The sequence below is a fragment of the Python bivittatus genome, unplaced genomic scaffold, assembly GCF_059951505.1.
Source record: "Python bivittatus isolate LINGU-HERP-01145 unplaced genomic scaffold, Pbiv_v1 ctg000190_np1212, whole genome shotgun sequence".
Classification (NCBI taxonomy): Eukaryota; Metazoa; Chordata; class Lepidosauria; order Squamata; family Pythonidae; genus Python; species Python bivittatus.
In genome coordinates this window covers 18,047,873-18,067,023 of record NW_028277042.1, presented here as the reverse complement: position 1 = coordinate 18,067,023, position 19,151 = coordinate 18,047,873, and the positions used below count along the sequence as shown (strand labels likewise).

At 39.6% G+C, this 19,151-nt stretch overlaps 1 protein-coding gene across 1 annotated transcript in view; it reads right to left on the bottom strand.

The window, feature by feature from the left end:
• Positions 1-6,021: 6,021 nt before the first annotated feature.
• SLC6A2 (solute carrier family 6 member 2) overlaps positions 6,022-19,151 on the bottom strand; it is a 39,312-nt gene continuing 26,182 nt past the window's right edge. Inside the window, exons 9-14 of the mRNA XM_025169736.2 lie at positions 18,717-18,845; positions 15,973-16,072; positions 13,385-13,485; positions 9,039-9,206; positions 6,706-6,777; positions 6,022-6,045 (exon numbers count right to left, since the gene is read on the bottom strand). Of these exons, the coding sequence (XP_025025504.2) occupies positions 6,022-6,045; positions 6,706-6,777; positions 9,039-9,206; positions 13,385-13,485; positions 15,973-16,072; positions 18,717-18,845 (594 nt within the window). The remainder of the gene's footprint in view (positions 6,046-6,705; positions 6,778-9,038; positions 9,207-13,384; positions 13,486-15,972; positions 16,073-18,716; positions 18,846-19,151) is intronic.

Genomic DNA, 19,151 nt, shown 5'->3' with positions numbered 1-19,151 from the left:
TCTGTCAAAATTAGTGCTAAATAGAAATGTTCTTCTGCATTCTTTCCAGCCATGGCTATTCAATTTGATGAAAGAGAATTTGATTTGGGATCATTGGGGTCTTTTTTTTAAGGCAATGGGAAGTTTTGTGAAAATACATTTAGCTATGGGATGGTGAAGGTTCGTGTGAATGGCCTGTCTTTGTTTTATCTCTCTGGTAGCCTGCAGCCTCTCTGGCTTCCATATCATACCAAGGAAGAAAAAATGGAAAGAAAACCCTCTTAGGATTCTTTCTGTTTCCCAGAGGAGGGAGGAGGAAGAGCTAAGAACGCTGCAGTGTGATGGAAAGAAGTGTGGCAGGAAAAAAAAGAAAAAAGAACTGTCACTTCCAGTTATGAAACAGCTGAAAAACGTCTTCGGATATTTTGAGAATAAGGTAGAGGAACAGAAGAGGTTTCATAAGGGAAGAAAGCTAGGAAATTGCAAGGAAGGCTTTGCTACCACTGATAAGAATGGCTATCATCTGCAACGGATTTTTGTGGGAAGGGTGAGAGTGGAAGTCTTTGTAATGAATTAGCACACACTTCAACAGACTTCCCCTAGTCTATCCCAAAATCTTCCTTCCTTCCTTCCTTCCTTCCTTCCTTCCTTCCTTCCTTCCTTCCTTCCTTCCTTCCTTCCTTCCTTCCTTCCTTCCTTCCTTCGCTAAGAAATGCGAAGATAAAAGATAAAAGATAAAAGATAAAAATATGAAGAAAAAGTTGTTATTCTCAAATAAGGGGGGGGGGTTGCAGCCCAAGGAACACTGCTTGATGAAGACAGAAGGAAAACAGAGGATCATGTGGAAAAGCATATAATGGATATGCCTGAGACCTGCTCTTATTCTACTCATAACAAATAAATCATTGTTTTAGCCCAGACTGTGGCAATTGGCTTTCACTTGTATATGCAGGAACATCAATTGCTATTTATAGAAACCCACAAAAGGACAACGTGCAGAGTTTATTGGTACAGAAGATATCCTTTATTATTATTATTATATATATTTCTTCATAGTGCATATTTCTATGTAAACTTAAATAAGACTTTGAAACACAGTATTTACAGAGCACAGCTTGAAAACAAAGCAAAACAAAACCCATTTATCTCCAAGGATCCACAGGACAAGAGAAAGTGGGGGGAAAAGAAAAGAAGACAAATAGTTTGATACTCAAAAACATGACTGACATCCTGGATATAGTCAGCTGGTGCAAGCATCACACTTAATGTCCATAATGATAAAGAAAATGAGCTATTCCTGGTTATATACTTTGGAAAGGAGTTTCCTTGTCTTGAGAGGAGAGGCTGTGGTAGTGGTGGTGGGAAATAATAAAATGCTACTTTCAGACACCCAAGATATGAATAGGAATGGACTGATAAAAGGAAAATGTTGCTGGGTCATCTGCAGAGAACTAAAGCCAATAGAAGAAAGCGTGAATTGAAGACACTTGGCTACACCTTGCTAAGATTGCATTTTTTAGTGGTGTGTGAGCTCCTACCACCTTCTAATTGAACTAAGGTTTATCCCATGCTTTGTAAAAGACATCAGAGGCTATCGCAAGAAAAATCTCTGGTTCTGCAAACCCTTGTTTGCCCATGTGCCCTGATTTCCAAGTTCCACCTGCAGATGTTCCCATCAGTGGCCCAGTTTTATTCCCAACAAATCGAGTTCCAAATCTCGCTCTCTGCCCAGGTGAAAATCTGCAGTGCCCTTCTCCTTAAAATGAAGAGCACAATTTGCGCTCCTGTGGTTTAGGTCATGGAGAATCACAGCCTTGCATGTATTCTGTGCACGTAGATGGAAAACTAGACCAGAATGGCATTTGAAGTCTCTCCGCCCATTTGATGATTACAAACAATTTTCTACAATAAACTTACACAGAAAAATACTTTTCGGGTTTCTTGAGAATATAGCATACAACCACACAAGACTATCTATCTGGTTAAGGCAGCTTTGGAGGACATTGCACAGTGCTGTCAATGCAAACAAGTTATTCTCCTTTTATTACACTGCACGGAGAGTCAAAAGGCAACCCATCCATTCAGACTAAATTTAACCCAAGAGGATTAATTTAGAAAGAAGGGACAGACTTTAATTGGAACTCAAGTAGCTTAAACACATTTTTGTTTGTTGTTTTACAATATACATTTCCCCCCATTTTATGAAAACATAAAAAAGAAAACAGACTTTAAAAAGATTGATATACATCGACGTACCCTTACTTACCCTTTGGTTATAAAAAAGGCATTACAAATCAAGCGAAAAGAAGTAGTTGGCATTAACCAAAGAAATGTTAATGATAAAGCTCTCTCTGTAAGGCAACCTTGAAAAATGTCTACTGAGATAGAGTGGGAAAAACAACTTTTTGCACAGAGGTTCACCACTGATAAACCTCCCAGGAACAATGCATCTAGCGATATGTCTCCATTGGACAGGGATTTGGACCTCTTCTTCTACCAACTGACTTTGGAATGGAAGATCAGAGTGTGTTAAAAACAACTGGTGATAAGGTTATGATGTTTCTTAGTGCTGAAACAACATGGAGTTTGAGGAAGGATTTTGGTGAACATTTTTGTCCCGAGACAAAATAAAGTGGGTTCATGGGGTTTTTTTGGGGGGGGAGGGTTAGGCTTTGCATTTCTTTCTGAAAAGGATCTATTTGAAGAAGAGCCTTAGGGTTGGGAGAGGTCAGGGCAAAAGTTGAATCTATCCTGTATCCTGCTACGTAGAGCAGTTAATCAAAGGGCTTTCCTGTAAATTCAAATGTAAAGCATGAAAGAGGCTTTCATAGAGCAAAGACACTTCCCTGAATATGGGAGTTTCTTCATAGCAAAAGCCACCGATCTTTACTTTCAGGCAAAGGGTGTGGAGGAGATACAGGGTTGGGCGACTCAGCCATTGACAAGGCATCTTGCTTTCAAAAGGGTGTTGTTCACTGAAAGCAACTCAATATTGGATTGGGAAAGAATGAATCTGAATGCAGTCACTGTCCTCTGCCCTTTTTACTTTCCATGCTGCAACACGAAAAACTATCTTTCGTATCCCATCAAGACTTGGGTTTCAGATTTGGGAGGTTTCTTGGTGTCAGAGAACAAAATGGCAGCCTACCGCCATGTAATTGTTCATGAAATGGTGGTTTTTAGATCATGAGTAGACCCACACCAAACTGCTATGATCCAGATGTGAGTTCCTTTCTCCTTCTGCACAGCAGTTAGGCAGTTAGTTGAAAGAATGTTTCACGGCCCTTTGAATCAGAACTCCTTCAGCAGGGAGAGACAATTAGAGGACCCTCAAATGTCACTGAATTCTAATTTGAAGCAGTCTAGATAGTAATTGTGATCCATCAAGAATTGGAAGGCCATACATTGTTCATCCTTCATCTAAAGCAGCCTTCTTCAATCTAGGGGTCCTCTCAAGGAGAGGACTTCAACTCCCAAAATTCTCCAACCAGCATGGGCACTGCTGAGAATGTGGGGAGTTAGTTGACTGAAGGGTACCCCAAACTGGGAAAGACTACCATAAAAAGTAATTTGTTTAAGGAACTCTGCAAAGAATGCATTAGATACACCAAAACAAAGGCCAATATCTTCTGTGTTTCTGCATGTCACCTTTTGTTCATCATACCCACCCTTTATTACAAACCATTGATACTTAACTTTATTAGATATGGATATCACGACAATGCTGAGCAGGCTATTGTGATGTTAAGGCACATCGGGATCAACTGGATTCTAGATCCAGTGACTGGAAAAAAAAATTCTTTACCAAGCAGTTATACAGAAGTAGTAGTATTGGTGGAGCAAACTATTCTCCTGGCCTTCAGACAGCGAAAGGTCACACCACCATGGCAAATAATTACCAAAAGCATGTCTCCCTTTAAAGCATACACATATCCCAAGAGTGCCTACTTGAAAGAGCTGAAAAGACGAAGCAGGAACTTTTCGAGGTAGACTCCTCAGAGCTTGTACCTGGTAGGCCAAGAAGGAACATGAGAAAGGCAGCAAAGAAGGATGAGATGTATAAATAACAGGGGTGAAACTGGATGGTGATTATATTAAAGCTATTGTCAAGAAAGGAGAAGTATTTTATAAGGTGTCAATCTGGCAAATGAAAAAATAAGTGGATTAGGTAAGAAATATGACTTCATGCTTAGCTGCCAAATAGAACTAGAAGAACAGGAGGACTTCAGGGGCGGACATTTCATCCTCCATCTGTAAAGGAGGAGGAGATTGGAGACCCATCAGTTCAGTCTCAGTCTCTTAAAGTACTTTGAAGCAGTGCCAAAATGGAATCTAGGAAGGTGCATTCTGCATGATTTCATTTCATGCAATATGCTTTTCATGCAGACCATCCACAAAAGAAATTAGAGAGAGGTTTTAGCCTCACAACTTCCTTGTGAGGTAGATTAAACTGAGAGATAACAACCTAGCTTGGAGGGGAGGGGGAAAGAAAACTGTGCCTTGACTGTACCATTTCTGAACATGGGGTGGTGATGGTACTCTCTAGTAGATGTTTCCTTAAATGCACATCCGATAAACAGGGTAATCAACAAATCCCCCATGTATACAAAGCTTCAGATAGAAAAAGGGTTAGAATTCTTTTTGGTGATAATACTAGATGGCTTGTTCTTTGGAATTCTCTTTTAAAATCTGAAAAGTTGCTATCAAAGATTTTGTAACCCTTCCAGTGATGAGCAGAGTATTGACTTACCCATTCTTTTCACACCTAGTATTCTAGCGACTAGTTTTTTTGGGGGGAGGGGGGAGAAGATTTTCTATGATAGATACATTCTACTGTGGAAAATGCTTGTCATGAAACTTAAAAAAAAAAAAAAAGACCTCTGATTTTGGATTTACCCTTCCTCTAATTATCAGCCCCTGAAAGACGCTAAATGGTAACATTGATTTTCCCAGCTATTTTAAAGTTAATTAGAACTTGGCTATACTACTGATAGCATGACATAACAAAATATTGTTATGGTACCAGATTGACCAGTGCATCTTAGCATGTGTCTATTAAAAAGAAAAAGAAAAAAAGAATCCATTCTGTGGATTCTTTATTTGGTACAAATAACGAACAAAGAATAGCTAGAGGACTGGACTACTCTGAACCCTTTTATTTATTTGTTTTTATTATTTGGCCCTTGCAAGTTGCAAGAGTTTGAAACTGAATTCCGTCCCAGGCCTTTGTCAAGAAAAGCATTGCATTTGGTATCTGATCAATGCTGTCTAATCTACAGAAGGAAGTCACCATCTGCTTGAGTAACAGAGGAAATGTCTTGATGGTTGAAAGGAGTTTGACAGTGGATTGGAAATCTTCCTACATCAGTGCAGGGTTTCCCTTGCCAGAGACATTGAAGCACAAGTGGGACAGTTTGTTCATAAGAGATCTCACTCTGGATTTCTCCACCAAACCAGAATTGGGCTACATGTCCAAAATGGCCCCACCAGCTTGATGATTGCATAATCAGTTGTTGACCATGTCTCTGTGAACCTCCTCATCCAACTCCATAAGCAGTCTTTTCTATTGTTTTCCCCCTTGAACAAAGAAACAAAACCACTTCTTTTCTTCTGAATTTTCCAGAACATCCTCTTGCTCTTGGTCTTTCTCTCCCTCTCTGCTCCCAGTAAAATGGCCTTTGAGTAAAGGTAAACTTCTCCAGTTTTTGCTGCTGGCACTAACAAGCATGGTCCTTTTCGACCAGGAGCAACGTTAACTTCTTGGAAATGAATTGTTGCATTTTTTTCTTATTATTATTAAATGAAAAAAAATAATTTAAAAAATCAAGCCATCAAGAAAGTTCATCTGGGAAAAAACGAGAACTATTACGTGTTAGAGAGGAAGATGAATCTTCGCCCACAAAAATTTGGAAATGATAATCTGAATCAGCCTGACAGCCAGCCAGTTACAACCAAAGATGACCCAGTTTCATTCCTGATTTCTCAGGTGTGCCCAACTGCATTTTACCACGTATTGGCTTTTCCTGTCAAATGTCACAGTCATCATATGGATATCCAGTGTTGAAGCTGCAAGGAGAAGCAGGAAAAAAAACAGAATTTAGCTGAACCCACATGCTTCTGAGATTTTAAAATGAATACATTGAATTAGTTCATTGATTTTATACGAAGACCTGGTGTGCCAGCCAAGTCCAATACGACACAGTGGCAAATGTGTGAGATTTATGGAATTGGCTTCCTTTTCTTGACAGCAATCCAAAGGAAGCAGAGAACTTCAGATCTCTTCAGCTGTGGGTGTTTTGTGTTTCTCATAGAAAAGCCACCCACAACTATTTGCAACAAAGATATACAAGCCCCCCTAAATTAAATCCTTGCTTCATCCTTCACAAGAAGGGTGCACAACTTTGTCTGGGCAAAGTTTGAATAGCGCACCTGCCCTCAAAATGACTGGGGGAGGCCAAGGCCAAAACTAAAATTAATTCCATTAGAATTTAAATTTTTTAAAAAGCCACAAAGGTTATTCTCCATCCACATCCCCCTTCTGTCACAGTAAACATTACAGTTTGGTTGCAATATGCAGGGACACAACCCACATTTGGGGGGGGCTCATAACCTTCACATTGTACATAAACACACGGCTGAAAATGAAACGATCACGTGAATATTTCCCCCCAGTGTTTACATTCTGCAGAATTTAAAAGCCAAAAAAACAAGCAAGGGGATACAAACCTTAAACTGTCTCACGTTTCCTTGAGCTGCTAGGTGCTGCTCGTTCTCTGGCGTGATGCAGTACGCTAGTTTCTAACGGGAAGCAGAGGGGGGGGGAAGGCATTTTAAGGAAATTTAAGCCTGCACATTCACAATGGAAGGAATGCTATGGAGGTTAAAGAAGATCTGGTGGTAGTTGAGCTGCATATGGAAGCAGCAATCTCCTTGAAAGCAAGGAAGGGGCTTCAGAAATAACCCAAAGCACAACCCCAGAAAATAGATGATTTCCCCCTCCCCAAAAGATAACCGCTCAGGAACCTTTCAGCCATTATGATGCAATCTGATTTTTTTCCCCCCTTCTTGGCCCAGGTCTATTTTCATAAAGGAAGAAGACCTGTAGGTCTTCTCAATCAACAATTTACACCACTGCCTCGCACTTCTATATTTCTAAAAAAACAATAAACCCCAGTTTAGATAATATCAGAGTAAACAATTCAAGATTACGCAGAACTTGGAGCTGAGTATGAATGAACCGTGCCATCAGGGCAACTCAAGAAATAACAGGAGATGGACACCGATAAGAAACACCATCCTCTCTATATTTTAAACTGTTTTATAATATAGTCTGTTTGCATCTGAAACCCCAAAGGGGAACTGGCTTGATATCTTACTGAAAACCTGAAACAGAACAAAAGACAGGAATTGTTTTCTCTTGCATTTTATGGATGTCTAAGAGCTTAAAGAGCAAGATTTTCCAGTGGCAGTGACAAGAAAATTATTGTGATCACAAATCTTAATTCTGGGCAATCTAGAACTGGTAATTGGGGTGGGGGGAGTGGAGAGTAATTGTAATGTAGAACAATGGGTTGCAGGTTTTTAGCCTAGAAACAATAGTTCTGCAAAAATGAAGGCCAGGGTGTGTATTTGGAACCTTCCCCACTCTGTTGCCCTCTTGGTGCCTTTGGGGTACAAGATCCAAATTATAAATTATGTGATTTGTCACCACTCCACATCTGGTGGAAGCCAAGTTGGGAAAGGTAATCCCCTATGATTCTTAGGGAGATTGCTCAGCTCATCTCCCCCAGAATCTTACAGCCAAATATGTAGGAATATCAGTGTGGTGTGGTGTAGTGGTAAAGTGGTTGGATTTTGGACAGACCCAGGTTTAAATTCACCTTTTGGCCAATCAGCTGAATTATCTCACAGATTGTTGCTGTGGCGAGGAAAAACTAAAAGAGGGCAATGTGTACATCAACTTGAGGCCTGAAGGAACGCCAGAACATGTATCTAAAGGCCAAATAATTAGTTCTGTCCCCCCAAAGTTCAGACCAGCTTTGGAGGACTGCTAATTCAATCAACTATATTAAAAGGGGGTGGGGATTAATCCTGGCCTCTGGTTTCCCTGAAAGGAACCATAAACTCACATTTTTTGGAAGGTTCTTTTAGGCTAGGAAGTGTTGTGTGTGGACACAGTAACAGTTACCTATATTCTATTCCACTATCATCAACTTTGCAGATATCAGATTAAAAAAAAAAATTGAAACCAGAAAAAATGGCATTGTATATGGAAAATGTGACTCTGTACGAGGAAGCAATGCATGCTGCACCCATGGCTGAGAAGACCCTGGACAAGGTATCCTCAAGGAAAGATCATAGACACTTCTGGGTGCTTCAACTTTACTCCCAAGTTCCTTTCCCTCCCAGATTCTATTTCTTAGCAATCTTTCTCTTACTTTATTCCACCCCCCAGGCAGTGTTCCCTTCTCTCTTTTGTTTAACTTTGAAAAGAGTCTGGATATTCTCAGAGCAAGGGTGCTGTTGCTCCCCAAATCTTTATTTTGCCCAATGACACTCTGGAGGAGAGGAGAAGAAGGTAGCATATAAGAAGATCCTCCCCCTCCCCGTCCTCTTCCTTGTTATAGATGTGCATGGTAATAAATATGGGTTCCTGTAGGCTGCAAGGCTCTGGGATAATGTCCAGTATTCTATGCCAGTAGCGCCACTGAGAAGTGTCATGCCCCCAGAGGCCACTTCTTTAATTTAATCTGAACCCCTGCGATTGTGTTGATGCCAGCAAAAAGCCATTGGGAAATGCAAATTTTGATTTTCTGCCTCATGTCTACTTTGTCCCTTAATAGACCCAGGATGGCTTAGCTTCCAAATGTCCAGAAGAGGAAATACAGAAGAGTTCCAAATCCTTTCTTGAAATGCAAAATTACTTTAAAGCGTTTTCCAAAAGGTCACCTATCTATGAAGCATTTGGGGAATTAAAGAAAGCAAACTCTTAGCTTAACACTGGCAATTTTCAATTCACAAAGAACATTTCCATGACATTTCATAGCTCGACCACTCACTTGTTGAAAGGTCCCTGGTGTCTTCAGTAATTTGTAGAGGATGTATGCAGGCACAAGTATCATGGAAGATGATGCAATGACCCATCCAACAGAATTGGCCCAGGAGGGGTAAGTATATTGGTCGTAGGTCAAAGGTTTGGCATTTATGACACTCACTAAGACCACAAACTATAAGAAAAAAAGGAGGAGGAGGAGGAGGAGGAGGAGGAGGAAAACAAATTAACTTCCTCTGAATTACAGGTTTATGCTGAGATGGAAAGAGAAGGCTATTCACATTAAATTCTTGTTGCATGTAAATATTTTTGCTTACCTCTACTACTTAGATGGGGTTGAACAACAATTTTATGGTTGAGGTGATGAGATAGAGAGAGAGATAGAGAGATATAGATATAATCAACCCTAATATTGGTACACAGATTTTTGAGGGCAGCAGTGGCCAAACAGTGACATTACAGAAGGGCAAATTTTATTTTAATTCTTAATTTTATCAACCTTTCTCCTTGAAAAACTCAGCACTGAAAATTCACAAATTGCCCCCAAATTACAACAGTGCAGTCTTGAAAGCACCTGAATGACAAGGTTAGGGACAAATTGTCATGGAGAAAATCTATCTATCTGTTCACTAGGAGTCAACAACAACTTGATGGTATGTAGTCAATCAAAAATCTCGAAAGGATTTTAGTGGGACATAAAATGGAGCTGGGAATCACCCACTGACCCACCCATCCTTCCTTTAAACATTTCCATTTTAAAAATGTCCAAGTGCAATATATGTTACTTTATGGAACTGACGTTCAAATGGATGTCATGATCTGAAAAGGAGATTGAAACATACCAAAAGGGTGACATACCAAAGACAGACAGCCCAATGGATGTTCCTTCCTATCATTTTAGTACCTGGATCTTATTCCCAAATTCAAACAGCTTTCCCCTTTCCGAATTCTAGTGGATCCTGCAAGCATGTCCTGCTTCTGTACTTTATCATAGCATTTGTATCTACTTAAAATGAAAACAAGTCACAACACTGGACAGGAGACCAACCCCTCACATTTAATATCGACTGCCAAGTGCAATTATGTTGCACAGAAAGGCCCAAAGGGTTTTGATTTGCCTGTAATGTTAGTTATTTGACCCATCACTCAAACATCAAGTTAAAGATGTTAATTGTGGAAAAAACAGTTTTAGCAAGAATGGATAGTTTCTCTAGCAATGCTTCTTTTTTTTTTTTTAATGACATCTTGCATCTCCATTCTAATGTGATAAAAACTGAAAATTTCAATCAGGTTACCCTGGAACATGTGACTTTATTTTTACTGAATTGGTCTAGAGAGACAATGGACTGAAGCCACATTAATATGAAGAGGAGCTTAGTTGAACCTGCTTTTTTTCTTGGGAGCATCATGGACTGGTCACAAGCAAAGGTGAAGATGATGACCTGATTCCATCTGTTTTCAGTATTCCCATCCCCTGGGAATATTCCTCAATGCACTGTTGCTACAAACACAATGATCCAGTATCATATGTTATTGCAAGAGACAGATTCACTTGGAACAGTCTCATATCTATCAATGAAGTAAGCATATCTTGTGCATACTTTTCCCCCATCTCCTTTCCATGTGCACTGTTGATGGCACCTGATCAGGATGCTTCTATAATTTTAAAGAGGGCTATCAAAAACATTGCTGTCTGGAACCCTGGTATTTTCCAGGCATCTAAGTTTCAGGCCCTGGGATTTTCAGCAATGGCCATGCAGTAGAGGGACTATTGGAGTTGAAGTCTACAAACATCTGGAGGTCACTGGGATTAGGGAACCTATAAATAGGCATTAAAATGGAAACGTTTGGGAATTCAGATTCTCTACTAAACTATACATTTCTATGGACTTCCAAAGTGTGCCTTTAGAATTACTTTCATAAATCTAAATTTCCTTCACCTTGCACTGACTTCATTTTACATTTTCGAACCAATATTTGAATGCATTTCCCCAATATTTCAGTGTAGTTTCCCAATGAAAAATAACCTATATTAGAGAACAAGATGAACATGTATTCATTCCTGACAATATTGTACAAAAATGCAGTATATGACAGGAAGTTCTTTGCAAGAACTGTGTATTAGACAACATAACAGAATAATGCAGCTATTTGAAGGAATGTCCCTAAAACCAATGTTAGTGCAAACTTAAAAAAGAATAACTCTGAAACTGTGACAAGAATAGACAAACCCAAATTAGAAATGGAGAAAATATCATGAAGTTATAAATATAGCAATAGCGATGTGCAAAATAGACTGTTCTGGATTCTCATTTTCCTGATGTTTCAGTTATGAATACATGATGCAATTATGCATCAATTATTCCCTCTTTTTTTAAAAAAATGGAAACATTTAGAATTGAAAGCCATCCTATCCAGCTTTCTCTACTCTGGGCAAAGTCTAGTTCCTAGAATTCTCAGCAATGATTATGGTGGGTAGATAATTATGGGATCTGAAGTCCACACATCTGGAGCACACCAGGTTGGAGGAGGGTGATCTATTCTATGGCTCTGCTTTCTGTAGGAAATACAGCAGTAGTACGATACTAAACCTGTATCTCAAGAGTTCCAGCAATAGTCTTGGCAAACATGCTCTGAATTTCAATGTAATTTTCCTAATGTTCCCATTAATTAATTCAAATATGCATTGTCTTCAGACTCCCTTTACCTGACATCTGGGGGGGGGGGGAATACTAAGAAGTTTTGTTTTGATTCTCCTTCTTTATTTTTCATTGGGCTATCTTAGCATCTGCTGGTGATGACTATAAATGAGATGAGTTTCCTTTTCCAAATCCTGTGAAAACCAAGAAACGTGAAAAGTGGACCATATCTTTATCAAACGTGCATATTTATATTGACAGAACAAGCACAAGCTCAATGATCTTACAAAGCTCCCTAATTAGAGACGGTGTACTTATTAATGTAATTAATTGTTTGGGGTGGCTTGGCAAGAAAATGGCTTCAAATCTTCTAAACGGAAATATTTTCCATGTATTAGAGTACTGATACACCTGCAGAAAGATTTCTCTTTTTAAAGTAAATAAATACCTGAAATTTATAAGTGCTTAAGGTATTCTCTTTCACCTCTGTTCCAAAGTCTGTAGAATCAGCGCACATTTATACAACACATATTACATTTTTCATTGAACAACTTCCCTCGTTTGATCCTTCTTCTGCTGGTCCATATCCTTCAGGGACAATCCACCTCCTATACAAAGTGTGTTCATTTCTTTTCTTATACAGCTTCATTCTAATCTCTTGAATGATGAAAAAGTGTTTTTCTTTGGTGATATTCTGGGCTAAGGTGCTTTACCAAGCTAAGAAAGGCTTTTATATGTCATCACACAGATGTCTATCCACCTTGCATTAGAAAGATAAATGTATGGTCCCATGTATTCAATGGATTGAAGGCCTGATTGCACTAGCCAAGTATGAGCAGATGGCCTATAGATGTAGACTTTGTATGGACAAGTATAATGAAATATGAGGCTTATTTATACAAAATACAGTAGGTTAAAAAAAATGGTAGTCGCATAAATGTATTGGAAATTATATGCATCTGAATAAAATTTGCAAACACAACAAAGAAAATAAAAACTTAGCATAGTATATCATTATAACAGTAAATAGTTATAAATATGTGTGTGTGTGTGTGTGTGTGTGTGTGTGTGTAACTGTTTACTGTTATGATATACTATGCTAAGTTTTTATTTTCTTTGCTGTATTTTTGTCACTTTTTTGTAATAGCACTTCTTAATGCTTTTTTTCTTCTTCTTGATAGTGTATTATTGTTATTGTGTTTTCTTTTTTTTCTGTTATTAATTAAAAAGCAATAAAAAATATTTAAAAATTTAAAAAACAGATGTTTGTCCATCTTTCTGGATTGGGAATTGTCAGCGGGATGCATTGGACCAGTTAAATATGGGGACACATTGTAAGGTGGGCACTGTGCATATTTAACTGGTCCAATGCATAAATGAAACCCTAACACAATACCCTCTACAATGTGTCCTTTGGATGAAGCTATGTCAGCCCATCCACCATAGCTACTTGAGTTGCTAACTTCATTGAAGTTCACATTCAAATATCGTGTCTTTGAGCTATACCTGAAAATAGATGCTCATGTCATTCACCTTTCCACAGCTTGATATCTTCCAGATATCCTGGACTTCTGTTCCTACAATTTTGAAGTTCTCCAGTTGTCATGCCCAATTTATGGGAAGGGAAATCCAACCCACGTGGAAGCATTGCAGACAGAATGCCACAAATAGATAAAACATTGTAACGTTTCTAAGGAACAATGATACGTCATACCAGTAAAAAAGCAGGGCTCACAAATTTCCAACACAATCGCCAGTAGATGCCTGGTTTGAAACCCATCATTCGCTGGATATCTTCACTGAATCTGTCCACACCTGAAGATTGACCACAATGGTGAAGAAAAAAAAACAGAAATCATATCTTGGTTATTAAGAGTCACATTTGGTAGATGCATCCGAAAATTGTTAGTTGTCTTGGAAGTTTACAGAATGACACCGATGATGACTTGACTGAACTTAGTGGAATTTAAGCACAAATCATTGCTTGTATGTTCTAAGTACACTACCCTGGGAATAAATTCTACTGAGTTTAGTTGGGATTTCCTTTACTGAAATGCATTTGGGCTGCACAAACACAGCAAAAATTAGTTCTGTCCCTAAACCCTGCCATAAAAAATGCAAATGAGTTTCTCTTCTTTTTCCATTTCTATGATTATATGGCCTTCCAAAAAGTACCCTTACTTGTAATTCTAATTAGTACTTATTTTAGTGTTCCTCTCCCTCAGGAGCTTTACTAAGTAACAGACACGTGCAAATGAAGAAATTGCTGATCATGAGAACGTGAGGCTAGCCCTTCTGGATCAAGCCTAGGCCCATTAAACCAGCATTCCATCTTCACATGGTGGTCCCCCAGATCCATCTCATATTATGGTCCACCAGATGCATTCAGGAAGGCACAAATAGGAAATCAAGGTAGCCTCTCTCTCCCACTGTTTTTCCCATACACCTAGTAAATTGAGGCAGACCGACTATGTGTTTGGAGGCAGAACCAGGCCATCAAGCCTAGTAGCCATTAATAGATATGTTTTCTAGCAGTTGGTCTAGAAATCAAGAAAACACAACATACAGTATCAACCGGCTTTGCATGCCCTCACTGATGATATGATGTGGCAATATATGGTTGACCACACAGCACTATGTATCGTCTTAAGAACTTCCTGTTAATTTAACAGCTTAGAATTGCTGCCACTTCTTATGTGATTTTTTTCCCAGGGAAAAAGTCCAAAACTGGTGATACACCAGTGATGAGGTGACCCATAACATACCCAAGCATGATTAAAAGAAGAAGAAGAAGTAATTATTTCCAGAATTTGTTAAGTACATCCCCAACAGGTAAAAGACTCCCTCAAGCTGAGTTTGAGTGATGATGACTTCAAGGACAATACAGAAATGGTTTGTCACTGCATCCTTGGATGTCTTTCTCAGCTTCCCAGTCTAGCCAAGGCACCATTTTTTTCTTCATATAATGAATGTTCACAGGTAGAATTTATTGCCATCACACCATTTTGGAATCCTTTCACAGAGATATCTGTCTTCTGTTGCTGCTGGTGCCCCATTTTCAGAGGGATGCTGCTGGCAAGAAAGCCAAATTGCTCCCATCAACTACTGGCTTATGGAAGCGTTGGGCACCTGTGCCCGACGCCATGCAAACACAGGTTCCTGGTAGCACTGGATGGTCAGTACAGGACACAGCCAGTGGAATTACACTTCCCAGAGGGCCCCCTTGCTCCACTAGATGAGGAAGGATTAAGTTGTAGAATCTGAAGTGCAGCATCTGGTTGAGGGAAAGAGCTGAAACTACCTTTTCTAGCCGAGTCTCAGATGCCCTGCAATTACAGGCATTTATCCAACATGATGGGAACAGCATAATTGAAGGTCTCATGAAAACTGTGCTCCCTGTCTCCGAGGTTGCTAGTCACGGGCTTTTGTCACTCACAACTTGGCAGGAACATGAGTGATTAAGAAGCCATTTCCCCCAGGTTTGCCTTGCTGCATTTTGTAAACCTTGCAAATCGCAGTCATAATGAATACAACCTCTACAGTCTAGGTCATCCAAGTGCATTTATTTCAATTTGCAGAAGGAGAACAGACTCGGGTGGCTTGTGTTATGATCATGTACACATCAGGAAAGTTATGTCTGTCTTTGTGTGGATTAATCTCCCAATGCCTCTTTTACACCAGTGACCTATGTTTTGGTCTGTTGGCTGTTGACATACAGAAGCTGTTCAGAAGGCAAAAGATTATTCTCAGAAGTTGAGCAGTAATTCCTCCCTAAAACTAAAACTAAAAAGATTGTGCAGTGAAGGCGAGCCCTTCCTGATGGTTTCTACTGACAGAAATGCTTTTGTTTTGGAAGAGATGTTTTTGGTCAAAGGAACCTTCACCCACACATCTTCAGTCAGAAATGAAGGCCTTTGAGAAGTTCCAGAGCAGAAAGTTCCTTTCAGCTCTCATCTCTCTTCAGGCAATTCTCCTCATTTCACCTTAGTTCAATGTATCTTTTTTCTCCATTACTCTTCCTCCATTGAAGTCAGTGGCACAGAAACTGGGAATGTGTGCAGTTATATTTTAACTGATCTGTTCCATTGCCTCAAATGAAATGCATCAATCCAGGTGAACTTACAAGTCCCCACCACACCTCAGATGCAGCTTCCCCATGGGGGAGTCCTGGGGCAATTTTTCTGCAGGATTCCTCCCTTAATGAAGACCCTGGGTGCAGCTGAAACCCAGGTTTTGGGCAGACTCACTGTCTGCCTGCAGTCATCAAATAAAAGAGCTAATCTTACTATTCTCACCACTCACCATAAAACCAGGAAACGCCTATGGCTTCCACTAACACAGCAAACAAGATGGAGGTTCCAGCAGCAAACGTGTCCAGCAGAGTAAGTATGTAGATTCCCCCCTAAATGATGAGAAGGAAACAGCTTGTAAAATAAATATATTATAATTTCAGGGCCATTCTTGAATGCTCAAAGCTTGGGATGGTTAGAAATTAATTTGCTCAGCTCCAGAAGTGTGTAAACTTCCATTTTCAACTCAGCAAAATTTGAATGAATATCAATAAAGACAGATGTAATATAAAACAGTCCCTATGGATCTTTTCACCCATTAGTGCACAAGAAGGACTTGTCTTTAAATCAAACTGTGGTTCTGTCTTGCATTATTCCTATCATTCTGCCCCAGCTTTGTGACCCAGATGGGTTGTTCACTTTTTAATTCTTTAATTTTTAAACCTACATATCACACGTCTTTATCCCTTACCATAAAAACAAGGACCTAAGCAGCACGAACAAGAAAGATTTTGCCAGGAGATGGGAAAATGCTCCAGAGACAGGAACACCCAAGAAGTGAGTTTAAAGGGACCCCTCCCCCACCATTTTGCACCCACATTTACCAAATGTGCAAGGAGAAAGAAAGAGAATCATTCAATCTATTTGTAGAACACAGTCCTATTGTAAAACTTAAGGAAGCTACATGTATAAAAAGCATAATTAAAATAAAATCGTTAAACTCCAAGCAAATCAATTCCTACAAGGTAAGAACATTCAACATAAAATGCATGCTAGATAGGTAATAGACAGCCACAACGATAGATGGGGAAGGAAGGAGAAAACCATTTATATAGAGAAGGGCTTAAGCATTCACTACATATCACAGTGGACTGAAAATGATGAAATGTTCAAGGCAACCTCATGATACAAACCCTGGCTTTTTATACTGGCTTCCTGATGTTGCATGCAAGCCCTTAAGTGGAGTGGCTTGAACTGAGACATTGCAACCCATGTTAGTTTGTTTGCTCCCCTGCCTTGCCACTCTCTTGCAGAGCTCCAGGGGGAAAATCTAGACGATGGGATGATTTTTATACCACATTATGGTATAAGAACCTTTTGAGCATTAGCAAGAACGTTGTAGGAAGAGTGAGCACCACCAACTCAGACAAGCCCTGAGGTTGACTTATATGCTGTGCATCAAACCCCAATTTAACCGTTGGTCAAGACGACAAAGGAACTAAGTTCCATATATGTTCAAAAAAACACTCCCAGGTATCCCAGATCAAATGGAAACTCCAGCCAATAAGGATTCCTGTTTCACCTAGCCTAGTGCTCACATTTGTCCATGCACAGAGCACCTTCATGCTTCCACCAAATACTGGCAGTGCCCAGAAGATGTAGCAAACACTAAGAACAGCTTTCATGGTCCTCTAATCCCAGTAATCTTTTACTACATGTGTAGTAAAGCCCTGAAGGAAAACACCTCTGGGATTTTAAAAGTTTAATCTAATGACTACATATCCTTCTGGATGTTTCCTGCTAAAGCTGAGGAAAAAATGGAGAGAAAAATGTAGAGATATTTGTTGTTATTTTTAAAGATTGACATTTCACAGTAGAGAGTACATTTCAGAGAACACCTCACTCCATCTCAGCCAGATAAGTTGCTCTACCCTGTTGAATGTTAAGGGAGGGAGGGAGTGGCCTTGACTGGACATTTGGTGTCACTACAAGGACCGCAATCTAACACTTTGCAAGTGAGCGCTGTTCTAGCTCAAAGGGTCTTTCCATGTCTTCTTTGCTGAATAAATTCACAGTGATGTTGTCTTGAACACTAAGGGATTCAGACAAATCTACTGGGGATAACTCAGGCCATGGTTTACTTCACAGGATCTTTACTTCTGGTGATCCCTAAGTTGGCCAACTTTATGTTACTGAACCAAAAACAATTGGTTAAAACACAATACACCAACTTTGTAAAGTGGCCACACTGTTCTATGCTCATCAACGGTTCTGATTCTGTCCCTTTTTTAAAAAAAACATAGTTCTATGCTGTAATTAAAAAACAACCAAACATCTGGTTGATTTCTGCTTTCTACCTCACTGAGGCCATCCTTCTACATGATGTAACTTATTTGTACATGAAGCGTAGATGTGTCTGGATGAACCAGAGCAAGTGGAAAAACCCGTGCAAGTGCTTGAATAGATATGCATTAGGCTAAAAAAGCCGCAACCATTAAGACCATTCACTGCAGAGTTTTAAGAAAAGTTCACAGCTTTACAGGGGCCAATTAATGGTGGAAAGCTTGAATCTTTGAGTTGCAAGGAGCCATTTAGGACATCAAGTCTAATCCTCTACTCAGTGCAGGCAGCCAAATTAAAGCATCCCTGACAGATGGCTGTCTAATCTCTGCTTGAACACAACCAAGGGTCCCACCATCTCTTTGGGTCACCGTTTCCACTTTTAGGAAAATCTTAGTCTTAGCAAGCTTTCCTAACATTCAGTTGGAACCTGCCTTCCTACACCAACCCCACTCTAGTACAGCTTTCCCTCTAGAACCCCAGGGCTCCACAAGACAGGTCTTGAAGTCATCTGCTCCCAAACCATAAAGGTCTTTAGTTAAACCAGCCATTTGAACTGGGCCTGCACACTTAACATACCTCCACCCACATTTCTTTTTCTTTCTTTCTTTCTTTCTTTCTTTCTTTCTTTCTTTCTTTCTTTCTTTCTTTCTTTCTTTCTTTCGCAAAGGAACCACTTCCAAATGGTGCACTTACATTGGTTATGCAGAAGAGAGCAAGCAGGAAAGTGCCAATGCAGACAAAAAGTGTGAACAGCTTTCGGTTTCTCTTCAGGATTTGGAAATCATCTGCCAAACCAGTAATAACAGCTTCCATGCCACCCATCTAAGTTGGGGAGAAGGAGGAGGAGGTAGACATGTCATCAAAAGTTGGCAATTTAAGAATGGGTTGTCTGGAACAAACCAAGATCTACCTAGTGGGTCATTCAGTTCTAACACTGGCTAGTCAGAGTACCAAGGATGGCCTGGGGAATATCTCTAAACCAGTAAAAAGGAAATTGTTTACAGGTGTTGGGGAAATGACTAGCATATTCTTCTCACTATGGAAGTTTCCATTCCTAATTATAAAATCTAAATTTGTCTACTCCTCAAAGACAAAAATGTTTCCAAAGCTAATGATCATCCATGAGCA